Source organism: Perna viridis, chromosome 2 (assembly GCF_037379345.1).
Source record: "Perna viridis isolate PV_CMFRI_1.1 ecotype Kerala chromosome 2, ASM3737934v1, whole genome shotgun sequence".
NCBI lineage: Eukaryota > Metazoa > Mollusca > Bivalvia > Mytilida > Mytilidae > Perna > Perna viridis.
The window spans coordinates 54,668,286-54,683,965 of record NC_142446.1 but is presented as its reverse complement, the minus strand read 5'-3'; the positions used below and the strand labels follow the sequence as shown (position 1 = coordinate 54,683,965).

At 33.7% G+C, this 15,680-nt stretch overlaps 1 protein-coding gene across 1 annotated transcript; it reads right to left on the bottom strand.

Annotated features, from left to right (window-relative positions):
* Positions 1-2,468: 2,468 nt before the first annotated feature.
* LOC148626082 (calmodulin-alpha-like) lies at positions 2,469-9,281 on the bottom strand. Its single transcript, XM_088569710.1, has 5 exons — positions 9,142-9,281; positions 6,258-6,288; positions 5,000-5,143; positions 3,638-3,880; positions 2,469-2,604 (listed from the first exon to the last, which is right to left on the bottom strand). The coding sequence occupies exons 1-5, from the start codon at positions 9,142-9,144 to the stop codon at positions 2,576-2,578; spliced, it is 450 nt and encodes a 149-aa protein (XP_088425836.1). The 5' UTR covers positions 9,145-9,281; the 3' UTR covers positions 2,469-2,575.
* Positions 9,282-15,680: the final 6,399 nt, after the last annotated feature.

Sequence of the window (15,680 nt, the reverse complement as noted above, 5' to 3'; positions counted from 1 at the left end):
GCGATGATCCAGTTAAATACCCAAGGCAATTCATAGGATATAATAATTGTCATATAGTCAGGGGAGATCGGTTCGTTAACTGTGTATTACTGCAACATGCGTCGCTATGGTATCATAAAATTCAATTGGACTGAACTAATCTTTGACTGTGACAACCACCTCTCATCCTCATTTGTTATTTGTTCATGGTTCCCGTTCCACGTGGTCTCTTCACGATGGCTAATAATTGTGGTAAAAGGGAGACAATCTTAGTGTAATTCATTGAACAATTACATTATGTTCATTTCTGTTTCTTACAAAGTGTGCCAAGATTTGTGTATGTGTGTGTGCGTGTGGATTTGTTTGTTTGTTGGGGTTTAACGTCCGAGCAGCAATATTTCAGCTATATTCAGACGTATGCGTGTGGAAGGGGGAGGGGGGTTAACTTGAATATGTATTTAGTATGTAAAAGATTATATTTTGTTTTCTGGAGAGAGGGGTGTTGACTTGGATATGTTCTTCATATGTAAAAGATTATAGTATTGTAATACCCGGAGGAGGCTACTTCCTATATTTTCAGTGGCGTGAGTGCACCGCAGATAAGAGTCACACTTATTCGCGTCCACTTAGTGACACCAATGCCAATTTTTTATATTATACAAGACGGGGATGGCACTACATGTATATGGAATAAATCAGCATTTAGGGAACTGCACATGTTTCTTAGCCAGGTATGCATAACATTAACTTTCCTTTCACCAAATTAAAGTACTCTGTGGGTTTTTCCCGTTGTCCTTTAGTGGTTCTTTTGAAAATGCTTGTGTTGTTTTTTCTGCATTTCCTGTCTCTAAATTTAACTGATGACAGTCTCTTATTGTTGAATAGAAAAATGACCTTACAGTACTAGTTAATCTGAAGTGGGGTATGGTATAATCCGCACTGTTGCGTAAATTATACGACATGTCTGGCTTCAAGTTGCAATTTTTCTAAACTAATGCTAACAACAAGGTCACACCCGTCCTAGACTTCTGAAGCATATTCTATGACTGGATGAATGAAAATTAGACAAACTATAGCTAAATATTTTCTACATCGAATATATTTAAGTTTTCCAAGAATGCACGGATTTTTTTTGCTAGGAGATTGCATAATATTGTCTAAATTGGTTGAAAACGTCCCGTTCGGATTAAACGTAATACCTAAACGTTGATGAGACGAAACGAATTCAATGGGATGACTTTGAAATAATTTACCAAAGTCTTCCGTAAGGTAGTGTTTAGCAATGATCAAAGCCTTAATTTTCTGGGAATTAAAATTCATTAACCATCTTTCTTACAACGTTGTTACATTGAATTTCCTTACGTCTAAATTCATTACTAGATTAAAGTTTATCATCACACCAGTGTTATGATCGTCATCATGAACTCATGGATCGTTATGGTATATTCATCTGCACCATGAGAACTGATTTGTTAACCGTGACCTTTCCACTTTCGTCTACCCCGGACGTGACATTTAATGAGCATCTCGTCGAGTGCTTCTAGAAAAGCAGAAGACGCTTACCCTGCCGGTACACCTGGTCCATACTCCCAGTTTCATGGTATTTGTTGTGTGTGTCTATTTTCCCTGTTTAGTCTACACCTCGGAACAAATTCCTTTGATTACCTCTCGAATCTTGGTTCCCTTGATGACTTGTTCGCCCGTCTGGATTGACAGATGTGTTTCTCCTCTCCACTAGTGCTATTCACCCCTGTCAAAGGTCGTAATAAGGACAACCCTCTACTCTTTTGTCACGTTTTATTTATTTATTTTTTGTTTTGGGTTCCGTTTTTATCTTTCAAATATGGTTTATGTTTCACTTTTTATTAGTCGTCTATATGGCAACTTGGTTGCAACTTATCGTCCTACATAAGGAATATTTTTCTTAAATGTATGGTTTTAGTAGAGTATATAATATATAAAGAAAGAATTTGGGGTTTTCGCGAATGAACCACTTATCCAATAAGAGTATAAAACAGTGTAGACATATTCATTGCTTGTCTGTGACAGGAGCATGGCATTATTTGGAATTAAAATGCTATTGGGATTATCATGCTTAAAATGGACTAGTGTTAAGGAGCTCTCCAAAACTATTTTTATAGTAACGCCTCATTGTGTCAGCAAATACCATGATCAGTATTGGGAATTAAAATTAAGGGAGATAACTCTGTAAATGACACAAAAATATAATAGAAACTGTTGGATTTTCCATGTGGATTATCTCTTATCGTATTTCAGTGTCATTTACAGAGTTATTTCTCTTATACAGCACATATATAATTTTCATCTCCCACGAACAAAGGTTATACGAAAAGCCACATGTTACTTTAAGTTTACAAACTTTTTTCTAACAAAATATGAAAAAATAAAAATTTGTAAACTTTCCAACCATGAATCACATTTTGCATGATTTATATACTGAATGCTACTTAAGAAAAAACATTGTCACAAACAGTTGTGATTTTATTCTTTATATGAATAGTTAATACTTTGAGGTACTACGACATATGCATGCATACGTAAGTCTTAACATCCACTGGACTCCTCTTTCTCCTCTTTACTTAGCCATCATCATTGCACAGAATTCTAGAAAGATAATAATGAAGCTCCCTAATGTAAAATAAGACCAATATATCTTAACAGGAAAAAATCAGATCAAAGGTGTAGGAAGATAAGTCTATGAACATAAAACATTTTGGAAATTAATAAATAAAATGAGGAAATAATTACATGTTGTGTGGCTTCAGTTCATTTCAAAGATTTCAAAGTTGTGCCACAAATCAAATGTCAGTTAACATAAAACTGCTCAGAATTCCAAAATTCGTTGTGTTCTATGACATATTAACGCAAAGAAAATCAGAGTATGGCCATATCAAAAAAAAAAAAAAAAAAAAAAAAAACCTAAACAACCTTTCTTACTTCGTCAATGATAAACTGTGTAATAATAATATGAAGTTGTTTCATAGGTGTGGATACCATTTCTTTGCCAGAAAATATGACCAGAAAGAGACCGAAATGTACAAAATTTAACAGAATATCTGAAATTTGGTAATTTTACTTTACTTCATTCTCATAAACTATAAATAGTAACAGAGAAAATATACAAACATTGATTATTTATAATTAAGATAAATTGCATGTTTAAACAATTTTACATGTATCAAATTTAGCCTGGCGGTACGACCTTCGTTAAAATTCTGTTTACAAAAGCTATATTTCTGAATATATCAATATCCTGCGTGGAAATAGTTTTTCAGTCCGTTTCTGGTCCTTGCATTTTCTCGGCTGTTATGGATTCAGATCAAACAATTCACAATTGACACGCTTAAGATTAAGTCTAGCTGATTAATTTTTGTTTCATTTAAGGCCAATATTAGCCTTAAATACCCATTCTACATATTTTCATTCTTTTATTTTCTTTCATGATAAATATGTGTTTCTCAACTCACTTTCTGTTCTTAGGGACACGAGTTACTATTGGTAAATTGAAAAACAGTTATACAAATTATTTTAATATTTTCAAAATGATAATGTTGTCGATACAGAGTTTGCATACATCTGTTAATACATTGTATAAAGGAAACAGCAAAATAAAATAAAAAATGTTTCAGTGATATACCTTCATAATTAACCTGACCGTCACCGTCTGTGTCTGCCTCTTTGACCATTTCATCAACCTCCTCGTCTGTTAATTTCTCCCCAAGATTTGTCATCACGTGACGAAGTTCAGCAGCACTGATAAAACCATTGCCATCTTTATCGAAAACTCTGAAGGCTTCCCGGAGTTCTTCCTCGGAATCTGTGTCTTTCATCTTTTTTGCCATCATGGTCAGGAACTCTGGGAAATCTATCGTTCCATTACCTATGATAATAAATGCCGATTAATTAATTAATTCAGCCAATGGCAACAGTTTACAAAATAATCACTGAAACTATGACGTTTATAAACATAAAGCAGAAACAAACATTACTACATTTTATGTAATACATGTATAAATAAGGCAAAAAGGAATGTTTTCTCAATAACTGTTTGAAAGGTAATAACATAATTTATTTTATTACGATATCTACGTACTACTATCAAAATCCACAGCGGTGGAGCTATATTTCACAAATAAGACACTTAAAGCTGAAGCTTTCGAGCGATTAAATTAGTCAGCAAAGAATCATGCTAAGATGGGCTATTCAATAATAAATTTTACATAAACTAAACAAAATTACCATACAAACATCAAATCTACGTAACAGACAAAAGGAGGGTTCGTATAACAAATGGGAACATCAGGGAAAAACCTGTTGGAAACCACTGCATTGGTCCTTACTTGGTAAAAGCATTTTCGATAGGGAAGGTGGGTTATACCGGGTTTTATGGCTCGCTAATACTCGATCCTACTTCCATTAAGGTTCATTATTTTCCGTATAAATCAACACGATTGGCACCTCGGTCAAAATAGACAACATTACAGAAGATACGAACAATACACAAGTGAAAATAATAGGAAATACTAAACTAAACATAATTAGTTTAGAAACCTTTCAAAATACCTTACAGACGATATTTTTACAAGTGAAATTGTCCATGAATGGTTAGTTTAGTAGACGATTATAACAAAAACAAGTTGAAAAGGAAAGATGTCTCAGTGTCATATAGCTATGAAGAGATGAATTACAGAATCAAATGTACGAAAGCTACGTTATCAAATTGTTGACGAATCACTCTCTGATTGACTTTCAGACAGAACAAACATTCTATTCTTTCATTAAGAAAGCTTTAATGGAATTCCATCCCCGCTGATTCAAAAAATTAAAATTATACCGAATTGATAAATTCTAGGCAAAAGTCAAAAGAAGAGTATGTAATAAAAATGGCAATATCAAAACCAGAAAGTTGGAAATAAACCGAAATGGTCCCAAACTTAACTAGTACAGGCATTCCCATTGTAAACGGTGGGTCAAAGTAGGTTTTGTATAATTTACATACCATCTGCATCAACCTCATTGATCATATCCTGGAGTTCAGCCTCGGTTGGGTTCTGACCTAGTGACCTCATTACAGTCCCGAGTTCCTTAGTTGTAATAGTACCATCTCCGTCTTTGTCGAAGAGACTAAATGCCTCCTTAAATTCTGTAATATGCAATATTATCCAATAAATAGCAGTTGTCTATCGTTTATGAACGATCGATTAGAAGTTACGATCAGTACACCTGGTGATTCTAATTTGGCGCAAATAAGATCAGTGCACCTGGTTATGCTACTACCATTTGTATGAGTGCAGGGTACACCAAGGTTAAGATAACTATGCTCCGATAATTTGTTTTGAAGCTTAATCATATATATTGCAAATTTCGATATGCTGTACACGTGTTTCAAGGAGTAAACAGCACCATTAGAACCAAATATATGGAAAGATCTTAATTCAAAATTTAATTGTATTTAAGAAGCTCTCAAAACCGAAACTATCTGAATTTATCCGATAGAGACGTATTAATGTGGCCGATAAAACAATCGCCGGAACATTAGTCTTTAGAAATGAAAACAACAGAAACCTTAGGTTTGAATACAACTCTTTTTTATAACTTTGTCGTTTTAACAGGAAGCTTTCTTAGTTTGTCTCAGCCTTTAAAAGACTAATTGATTCTCACATCCCCCAGAATATCCGTGCGTGAGGAAATTGATTCTCACATCCCCCAGAATATCAAATGCTCCGTGCGTGAGGAAATTAACACATTAAAATGACATTTTCTAATGAGTTACTGAATAACTTTACACCAAGTTATTTAAATTTGTTATGCATCTTTATTCTCAAGCTGTAGTTTAAGTGTAAGTATTTGTAAGAATCAGGTAAAATGGGAAGAATCTTTTACATGCATGTCAAAACCCACCGATCTGACAATAAAATATCACTCAATGATACTTTCTCTATTTGAAAAGACCATTATTTGATCTCTGCATCACTTGATTTGCTCAGAAATAGAATCTTAAACAATGATTTTTTTGACAGAATTATCTGCCCTTGAAACGTTCATTTTCAGTGCATTTCAATGAAATTGGAGTTCAATGGTTCAGCATGATACGGAAAGTCTTGTCTGTTTTTCTTGATTCTCATGGTGCAAATAGTCAAATTACACTATTATGGTTTACCATGTTTCACCTACAGTCTGATTCTTACAGGGACTGACACTTAAGTACATATATATTTTTTATTTCATTGTATCAATGAACATGCATGAGTACATACCGGCAATTTGTTCTTCTGTTAAGGTGTCAGCCTGAAAGTATAATACGAATTTATTCTTATTTCATTCTCGACTTAAAAATTCAAAATGGACTTTTAATTTGTGTGCAGGTATGGTAAATTGTAGGCTGGAAACACGAGTCAAAGTCTCCAATAATCATCGGAGTGTAACAATTAACTCAGCAATAAAAAACAAGAACACATTTGAGCAAAACTTGGACATCGTATTTTGAACTTTGCTCAAATAAATCTCAGTGACTGCACGAATGGAAAATTAAGCTTATTTGCCGTATTCGTACATACAGATGAGATCAGTTCTAACTTCTCATGGGAACTGTCAGAATAGCCGGCTCTATGGCATTTCTAAAAGTGACATAGCACAGTTCTGGAGCCAGCTTTTAAAACAGTTCTGCTAGTAGAACAGACTCTATGAGAACAGTTTTGCTACTAGAGTCAGCTCTTCTGACAGTTCTAGCAGAGCCGGCTCTACGACAACAGTTCTAATAGTAGAACCAGTTTTACGACAACAGTTCTACTAGAAGAGCTAGCCCTGCTAGAACTGCCAGAAGAGCTGTCCCTGCTAGAACTGTCAGAAGAGCTAGCTCTAGAACTGCCCGAGAACTGCTCTAAATCTGTAACAGAACTGTTTTACTAAAAGTTTTGTGAGAGGTTAGAACTGATCTCGTCTGTAAATAAAAAAGTATTCAGAACATAAGCAACATCATTTACATGGTTTACTTCATTCATATTGTTCCTTTTTTATCACAGACAATTAAAATCAAAATATTTTGATTTCCATGCAACAACATTCTCTTAGAATTCCTACCGAAACCCATTCAAAGTGAGATACAAACTCCTACATGTATAAAGCGCAATAAGCGACGGCACGACAAAAAATCAAAGCATTTAATGTTTTTAACACAAGAACTTTGAAAAATAAAGATTAAGTAAAAATACACTACGTTTGATGGGACTTTGACCCAAATTACCGTCAACAAACTGAAAATATGAAGCTTGCACGGCGAGCAATGTCACACCGCTAATTGCTCATAATTGCTTTAAACAAAGGACCAATCGGTTCCCGGTTACAATATAAAATGAACTGTGTAATTGAGTTCCAATATGGCAGTGATACTACATGTAAAATGACCTTTCTAAAAAATCGAATCATACAAAATGTATATCATGAAATTTGAGTTTACCAATGTGAAGCCTCGTTTAACTGAAAAACAATATTATAGCAGTATTCTTACATGGTGAAAAGAAAATTTAGCTTGGTTTATGTAATCGTGCGACCGAAACAAGGAATCAAATATCGGTCAACTATGATAAAATATCTTAAATAAACTGACTTTCCATGTTTTTGTGTTGAATCAAGAACTTTTTTTTTCTTTACTGACTTACTTCTGTGCAGTAAAAAATAAAGATTTTCCCTTTTGTTTGTATTTCACACACACACACACACACACACACACACAGCTAATAAAAGTCAGCACTTATAATCCTTATTTGCATGGAGTTAAATAACTATTCTATACGAGCACGGAATGCTGGACAGAAAAGTATTTGTAATTTGTTTGCTTTGAGTCGATTACCGAATAAGCAGTACTTTAGTACTTAGAAAGACAATAGACGTTGAAGAGTATCATATGATGTTGGTTTATCTTGCTAAAAAGTCAGTCTCTTAAATATCAAAGACTGAAGTCTTCTAAGTCGCTAATCGTTTAATATTCTATGCCAATGAGTTTAGCTTTCTTTCAAGACGCGAAACGGCACAAATACGATATGCTCTAAAATCGGGTAACTTCCGCTAGAATCTTGGTTCCCTTGATATGATAACTCTTCCGTAACCGTGACGACCCGAATGTTTTCAATCAAAACAATTAGTTACCAGGAACCATATTTAACAACTGGCAATTGCTATATATAGAATTCGGGACCCTGATAATGTATATGACCTATACAGTCAATTGTAACGAGCCCCTGTGTCTGAATCGGAAACTGACACACACACACACATAGAACACATGTGTATGATATTTAAGAGGTAAATCATGATATCGTATGGAACTAGAAATACCAAGCTATGACGGTGAACACGGCACCGATCAGCAGCTTAATGTGGAGTAGAAATTATAATTATGCATATAATATGCGAACGTAAAGTACTGAAAATAAAAGTGCAAGACGTCGCTAACAATATTAGCGACTTAAAAAGACTTTTTTCATAAAATTACAAATTAAATGTTAATTATTTTTGTTGCTGTTGTGCTCCATACTACAGTGTATCATCATGCCATAGATTATTATGACTTATTATCGTCAACTCCCGATTGATGTGTGGTACAGATGTATATTAGAACTACGGTGTGTCCATTAGAAAGGGAAATCAAGGGAACCATGATTCAGTAATTGAAAGAATATAATAAAAGGATAACGATTACCAGACAAGAAAAGTAGACAGAACAAAAGAAAATGAAATAACCAAAATAATATGTACAAAGAAATAGAAGTAAATGACCAACCCGGGCTCCGCTTAAACATTGAGGTGCATTGACAAAGTGCACCGGTAAGGTAAGCTCGTCATCTGCTTTTCTAGAAGCACCCACTGAATTGCATATAAACACATCACGTCCGGAAATAGGAAAGAAAAAAAAGAAAACTATGACACGATGATTAAATCGGTTTCCATGGTGCAAATGGATACATGATAACGATTCACGAGTTCATGATTACGACCATACAAACTTTTGTATTAAAAAGAACCTCTCATCTGTTAGTTATCGTCTTTTTCGAATGGCTTCCATATCTAATGTGAAGGTACCATTCATTGGATTAATTTATGGAACCAACCCTACAAAACTATGTAGTTAAAACAAAATCTTACCATGCTTGTCTTCCAAGATGTTTAAATCCTGTAATGTGGAGATTTCATTCGTCTGTAGTTTTCACCATATATTTACATAAGTTCTTTAATTGTATACTTGAATTTAACCATTCAAGCATGATTTGATTTTGAATGTAATCATTTCATGCATAGAAGCTAATGGGACGACATTTAATATTGATAGGTGATACTCGTATCAAAATATTCATTTTCATTATGTAAACCATTTAAACATCTTGTGCCACATGCATCTAAAATTATTCATATATATATATGTAAAAGCATAACGTTAGGTTCAAGGTGATTTTAAAAGGATCAAAATAATTTATTTTCAGAAAGATCTGAGTCTTGTTTAGACAGTTTGTTTCGGATTTTTCGAGGTTCGGTTTAAACAAACTTCTCTGTATAAAGTATTACATTATATAAAAAAGAAACAATTTCTTCATTTACTACAAGGGAAAAGTGGCGAAAAAAATAAAAGGTCCTTGAGTGAAAGTTTTAATTTTTTTTCGGGTTTGGCTTGAATGATTTGTTTGTTTGTTTGTTTTTTTTTAATAAAACGGTGATAAAGATAGAATTTTATTTTTGTTATCACAGAAAATAAAAATAAAAGCAGGTGTGATGTTATGAGATCTGGTATGCGTGACAACAAAAGATCAGGATTTATTGATACATAAACAACTATTTAAACCTTAACGACTTGTCAACAACGATATGGTCCTTGGCAATTTGTCGCATTGCGGCAAAATTAAATACCCAAGATGGGGGTAAAATTGCGAGTAGTATTAACACACAAAATTGTCAAACAATCTTTTGAATAAATATTTAGTTATTATATGAAACCATATTTTATATAGACTATGTTTGAATATGTTGTGTTATTTAAATCTATATTACTAAATAAAGAGATTTTAAAGTTGTGTGCTGCTTTTTTTTCTTTTACATGTATTCGAAAAATATGTGTATAACAAATCCATTTTGTATGTTAAATACCCATTTTAGTTATTCGGTAAAAAATATGAAAATGCTCAATGGGTAATTTTGGGTTCAGTAAAAAATGTTCAGATTGACGGTCAATCCCGTCGTCCGATTCCGAATTTTACTCTTTACAATTTCCGGTTTTTAGTCGCACGAGGATATTTCTGTCGCTCAACGATGACCAGAGATCCCCCCTTAAATAGTGCCAGATGATTGCGTACTAATTTACACATATTGGAGGTTATTTATATCTACTTCCACTTTACAAAAAACGTGGGTTTGTTGCATAGAAAATAAAAGGAGTTTTTTTATTGCCGAAAAGTTATCACTAAATAATTACACACACGCACGCACCCTAACACATATATATAAATAAAGGATTTACAATACTTTACTTCTGAATTAATGTAAAATATTAGATTAAAGCCCGATAGATATAATTATTAAGTGAATCCTTTTTTTATATAAAAGTGAGAAACTTTAATTCTTAAGAGCATCTCAGTAGATGATATAGCTGTAAACTGCTTATAAAGGACAGTATTTATTCTATCTGTAGGAGCATATACATATTCATATAGAATAGATATAACATTGGATTACCCACTGTAGGAGCAAACATATAGATATAATATTGGGTTACCAATGGTCCTCCATAGGAACAAACATACAGATATAAAATTGGGTTACCCATGGCCATAGGAACATACAAATAGATATAATATTGGTTACAAATAGTCCTCTATAGGAACATACATAAGATGTAACATTGGGTTACATGTGGTATTCTATAAGAAAAACAAACATATAGATATAACATTGGGTTACCAATGGTCCCTTATAGGAAGATACATATATATTTAACATTGGGTTACCCTTGGTCCTCTATTGCAAAATGCATACAGATATAAAATTGGTTTGCTCATGGTCCTCTTTAAGAACATAAATACAGAAATAACACTGGGTTACCCATTGTCCCCTACAGGAACATACATATAGATATAACACTGGGTTACCCATGATCCCCTATAGGAACATACACATAAATATAACATTGGGTTACCCATGGTCCCCTGTATAAACATACGTATAGATATAATATTGGGTTACCCATGGTCCTCTGTAGGAACATACATATAGATATAATCCGGGGTTACCCATGGTCCTCTGCAGGAACATACATATAGATATAACACTAGGTTATCCATGGTCCCCTATAGGAACATACATATAAATATAACATTGGGTTACCCATGGTCCCCTATAGGAACATACGTATAAATATAACATTGGGTTACCCATGGTCCTCTGTAGGAACATACATATAAATATAACATTGGTTTACCCATGGTCCCCTATAGGAACATACATAGAGATATAACATTGGGTTACCCATGGTCCCCTATAGGAACATACATATAGATATAACATAGGGTTATTCAGGATTCCCAATTTGAACTTTCTGGAAGTATTTGGACAATGCGAAATATATTCCAGTATCTATGTTTCAGACATTTTTTACTTGAAAGACCGGGGAAGAACTAAATGATCAGGTATTGCTTATTTTTTGATAACCAGAAAGAATGAAAAAATGTGCTCCATTTGGATTGATTTTTTTTTTCTAATTCACTGTTTATTTACATTTATTGAAGCTATGCTATGATGCACTATAATTTTAAAATGATAGAGTAAACTTCTATCACAATTACCAAAATTTATTTCAGATGTATAAAGGTGTATTATTCCTGATACATTTAATTATTGAGAAGAAGGTATTGGATTCATGCTAATGATATGCAAAGAAGTCATGAGAATATACTCTATGTAAACGGAAAGTTATTCTAATTAAGATCCTTAAATAAAAACACATTCTTATGTCTTTACATGTCATGTTGTCTAGACACGGGTTGGTTTGTTATTGGCTGTATTAGTCTGAATAACAATTTTTTGGAGGAATGGGTTTGTCTTGTAGCGTATGGGGTCAAAATTTTGCTTTTATATTTTGTGTGTTTTTGTCATATTTTTATACTTCGTTATACATTGTTTTGATCTTATCCAGATAATCAATACCTATGCCTTTTTATTGACAAGAAGGTATGACTAAGTTAAGCAGATAGGTTTTTAACATGCTTATTTACTTATATGAATGATGGGGATGTACCCCGACCTTTGATTTTAGCGTACTCTAAAAATATGACAGCGTCTCCAGCCTAAAATTTTGAAACTTTACACAGTAAATCCAGCGTATAGGTTAAATTTAGGATTCTTGTGCCTTCAGAAGTATTGCTTACGCTCTAAAAACGAGCTGTATACAAAAGGGGGAGGGGTTACACACACCATGACATTTTCCATCACTGCATGTTACTGATTCACGTTATGATTTTATGTTAAGTGTACAAGTGTGGACACAGAATGGTATTGCCCGAGCGGCAAGTATGGACGCAGAATGCTATTGCCCAAAGAGCAAATTTTAACATACATTCGTTTTGTGTTGAATTAAGAGTAATCAATGGAACCAAAATTCTAGCGGAAAACAGACAAACACAACAATGAACATAAAGTAACTAAAATGACACAAAAGTAAATGAGAAACTCCACTTAAAACTGGGAGCATGACCCAGGTGCACCGGTAGGTTGAATGTGTTTTTTTTTTTGCATCGCCCAGAAAGCTCGGCAAAGTCGGAATTTGGACATGCTCCATTTTCAATTTCCTAAAAAGCCTGTCAATTACTCTTCCTTAGGACCAAATTAGTAGTGTATGATTTGCTAAGAATTTACAGCTATAATGTCTTTGTTTTACATTAGTCTTAGTTAAATAGTTCTCTTGCAAAGGAAAATAAAACTGCATAATGGAAATTTTTCCCACATGCAGTCACGTCAACGAAAAACATTCGATATTCTTATGAAACAAAAATACAGTACCGGCATATAAAGGATTTTAAAGTTAAATCCATCGGTACTGGATCACAATTAACACTCCAAAATCAATATTTCAACTAAATCTTGTATCAAACAATTTTATCTAATTCTAAATAGTCACATACATTTGTAGCCTGAAAAATGTTTCTTTGGACAAAAACTGTATCGTTGTTTTGCAGTTGCATAAAATATATCAAGAGGCACTGCCAGTATCATTTGGTTTCAGAACCAACAAAACGCGTATGTACATTCAGTACTTCACAAAACTGTCATTAACTTTTCTTTAGAATCTTTATTTGTAAATATATACATAGACAATTGATGTAAGAGGTTGGGATACCCCAAGCCAAGTCAGAAAAAAGCTTGCCAGACAATCTGTAGCACTACTGGAGTAAATAAATAGACCATCCGTTTAGGCCTAAAACTGTTTCCGGTCATCCTACTGACCCTCCTTCAGACCTCTACTCAAAGGTTTGTATTTGAAATTTTGAAGAATAAAAATTCTGCCGTCGATTGTCTTTCAGAAAAAAAAAGATCATTGAAAACACACATGCCATGAGTGTGCTCTTGGTCATGGATAATCCCTTTTTGGAATTCGGCACTTGAGATATTTTTTTGTATATACCACCTCTGTCAAAACAATACTCGTGCGCCGAATCCCAAAAAGTCTATTACGTGTTTAGTCTTTCCATATTTGGTTTTCATTGTATCTTGATGACTTATTTCATATAAAAAAATTTCAAATGAAAATAAAAATCCCTATCTACCGACCCTACAAAATTTTAGAATAGTGCTCGAAAACATAACATTATTCTTTTGGCCTCGGAAATATCCCATCAATTGACTGGGATGCACCAATATCTGTCTCACATGCACTTGAAAGTGTTGATTTTATCCCAAAAAATATTTTGCTGGGTCAAAGATTCAGCAAATGCTGCTGTAGGTTATACAACACTGTATATAGCGTGCATATTACAAATTGAATCACTAGGTCACCGATCGACATTAAATCACGTTATAATGCATTAATTTTAATGAACGTAATGAATGAACGTGGTTTTATGAGAACTAATTTCCCCGAATACACAATTACCCACATTCACGGGTTTGACTATGCCCCGGGGACTGTATAAACGCTTTTATGCTTTACGCCGTCCGTGAGAGACCCCAAAGGATAGCCAAGATGAGTGCAATCCAGGTCTAACAGTATTGAGTATATACATGTATGTTAGCACGAAAACGAAAATTAAACCAAGTATGGGAACAGTCAGCTGATTGTCAGCATCGCTCCTAACGTGCAAATGATTGGCTACGAAAGATGTTTAGGGATTTTAGTGGTTTATATCCACAAAGAAAATCGAATTATCTCCTAGAAGCAACGATGTACTAGCTTTATAATGCACGGAATAAAGGATGTAACGGATATACGGAAAGGGCTATCATTTTCAACTATATTGTTTTAGTGTTATTTAATAAAGTTACAGTTCTCATTTGTAGGGTATTCAGATTCAGATTTGTTGACATGTCAAGGGTGTGCCAATGTCTACCTCAAATGAGGGTTGCAATGCTCTGTTTTTTTTATAATAAAATTATCTGCTATTGATTTTTACATTAGTTTAGAAGTGTTGTACCCTGAGTTGTCTATATTCTGTTTAGAAATGCTTTGTGCAATATTTCAGGCGGTCTTTTGCCTAAACAGTTATGTTCTGACAAACATTGGTAGGTGTAAGACTTAAGTAAAGTGGTCCAAAAAGGTAAAATTTCATATTTGCTGTAAAATCAAACAGAAAAATATGGTCGAAAAAATGAAAGTGTCTTGATAAGTCCTGTGCAAAAGGTATTATAATTTTATTGACATCACTCAGATTGTAATAATTACATCTAGATAAACACTTTGAATTAAATGATGTAATTTTAAACAAACATATCATAAATAATGAAATATTAAAATGAGTAACTCCCTTATACACAAAACTCTGTGCTTAGATCATTTTCGCTCTGACTACTGGTTAGGTGAGGTCCTTTCGGCTATTTGTTCTCCATCAGTTCTTGACATATTTGGTCGTTCGGAAAATACATCTCACAATCATCTAGATACTTCTCGAAACTATCTAGATACTTCTCAGGAGCATCTAGATGCTTCTCACAACTATCTAGATATTTCTCACAACTATCTAGGTACTTCTCACATGTATCTAGATGCAAGATACTTCGCACAAGCATCTGGATGATTCTCACAAGTATCTAGGTGCATCTCACAACTATCTAGGTACTTTTCAAGGCTTCAAGATGCTTCTCAAAACTATCTAGAAACTTTTTACGAGCACTTGGATACTTCTGACAAGTATCTACATGCTTGCCTTATCCACATGTATTAAAATACTTAATACAACTATCTAGACATTGCTAGAAATTTAATCAAATTTTATCAAACGGATAAAAAATTGAAATAATATTGACGTCTCTGCCAATATAATTCACTGTTTCATTGTTCTGAAAAATAAGCTGATGTAACTTGGCTATGATGTCGTTAATCTAACATGCCATGATCGCCACCACGAACTTATTGAAAAATGCAGGATCATATAGCGTTATCATATCTGCTTTGAGGACATACTTATTTGTTTCCTGTACCATAGTTTTCC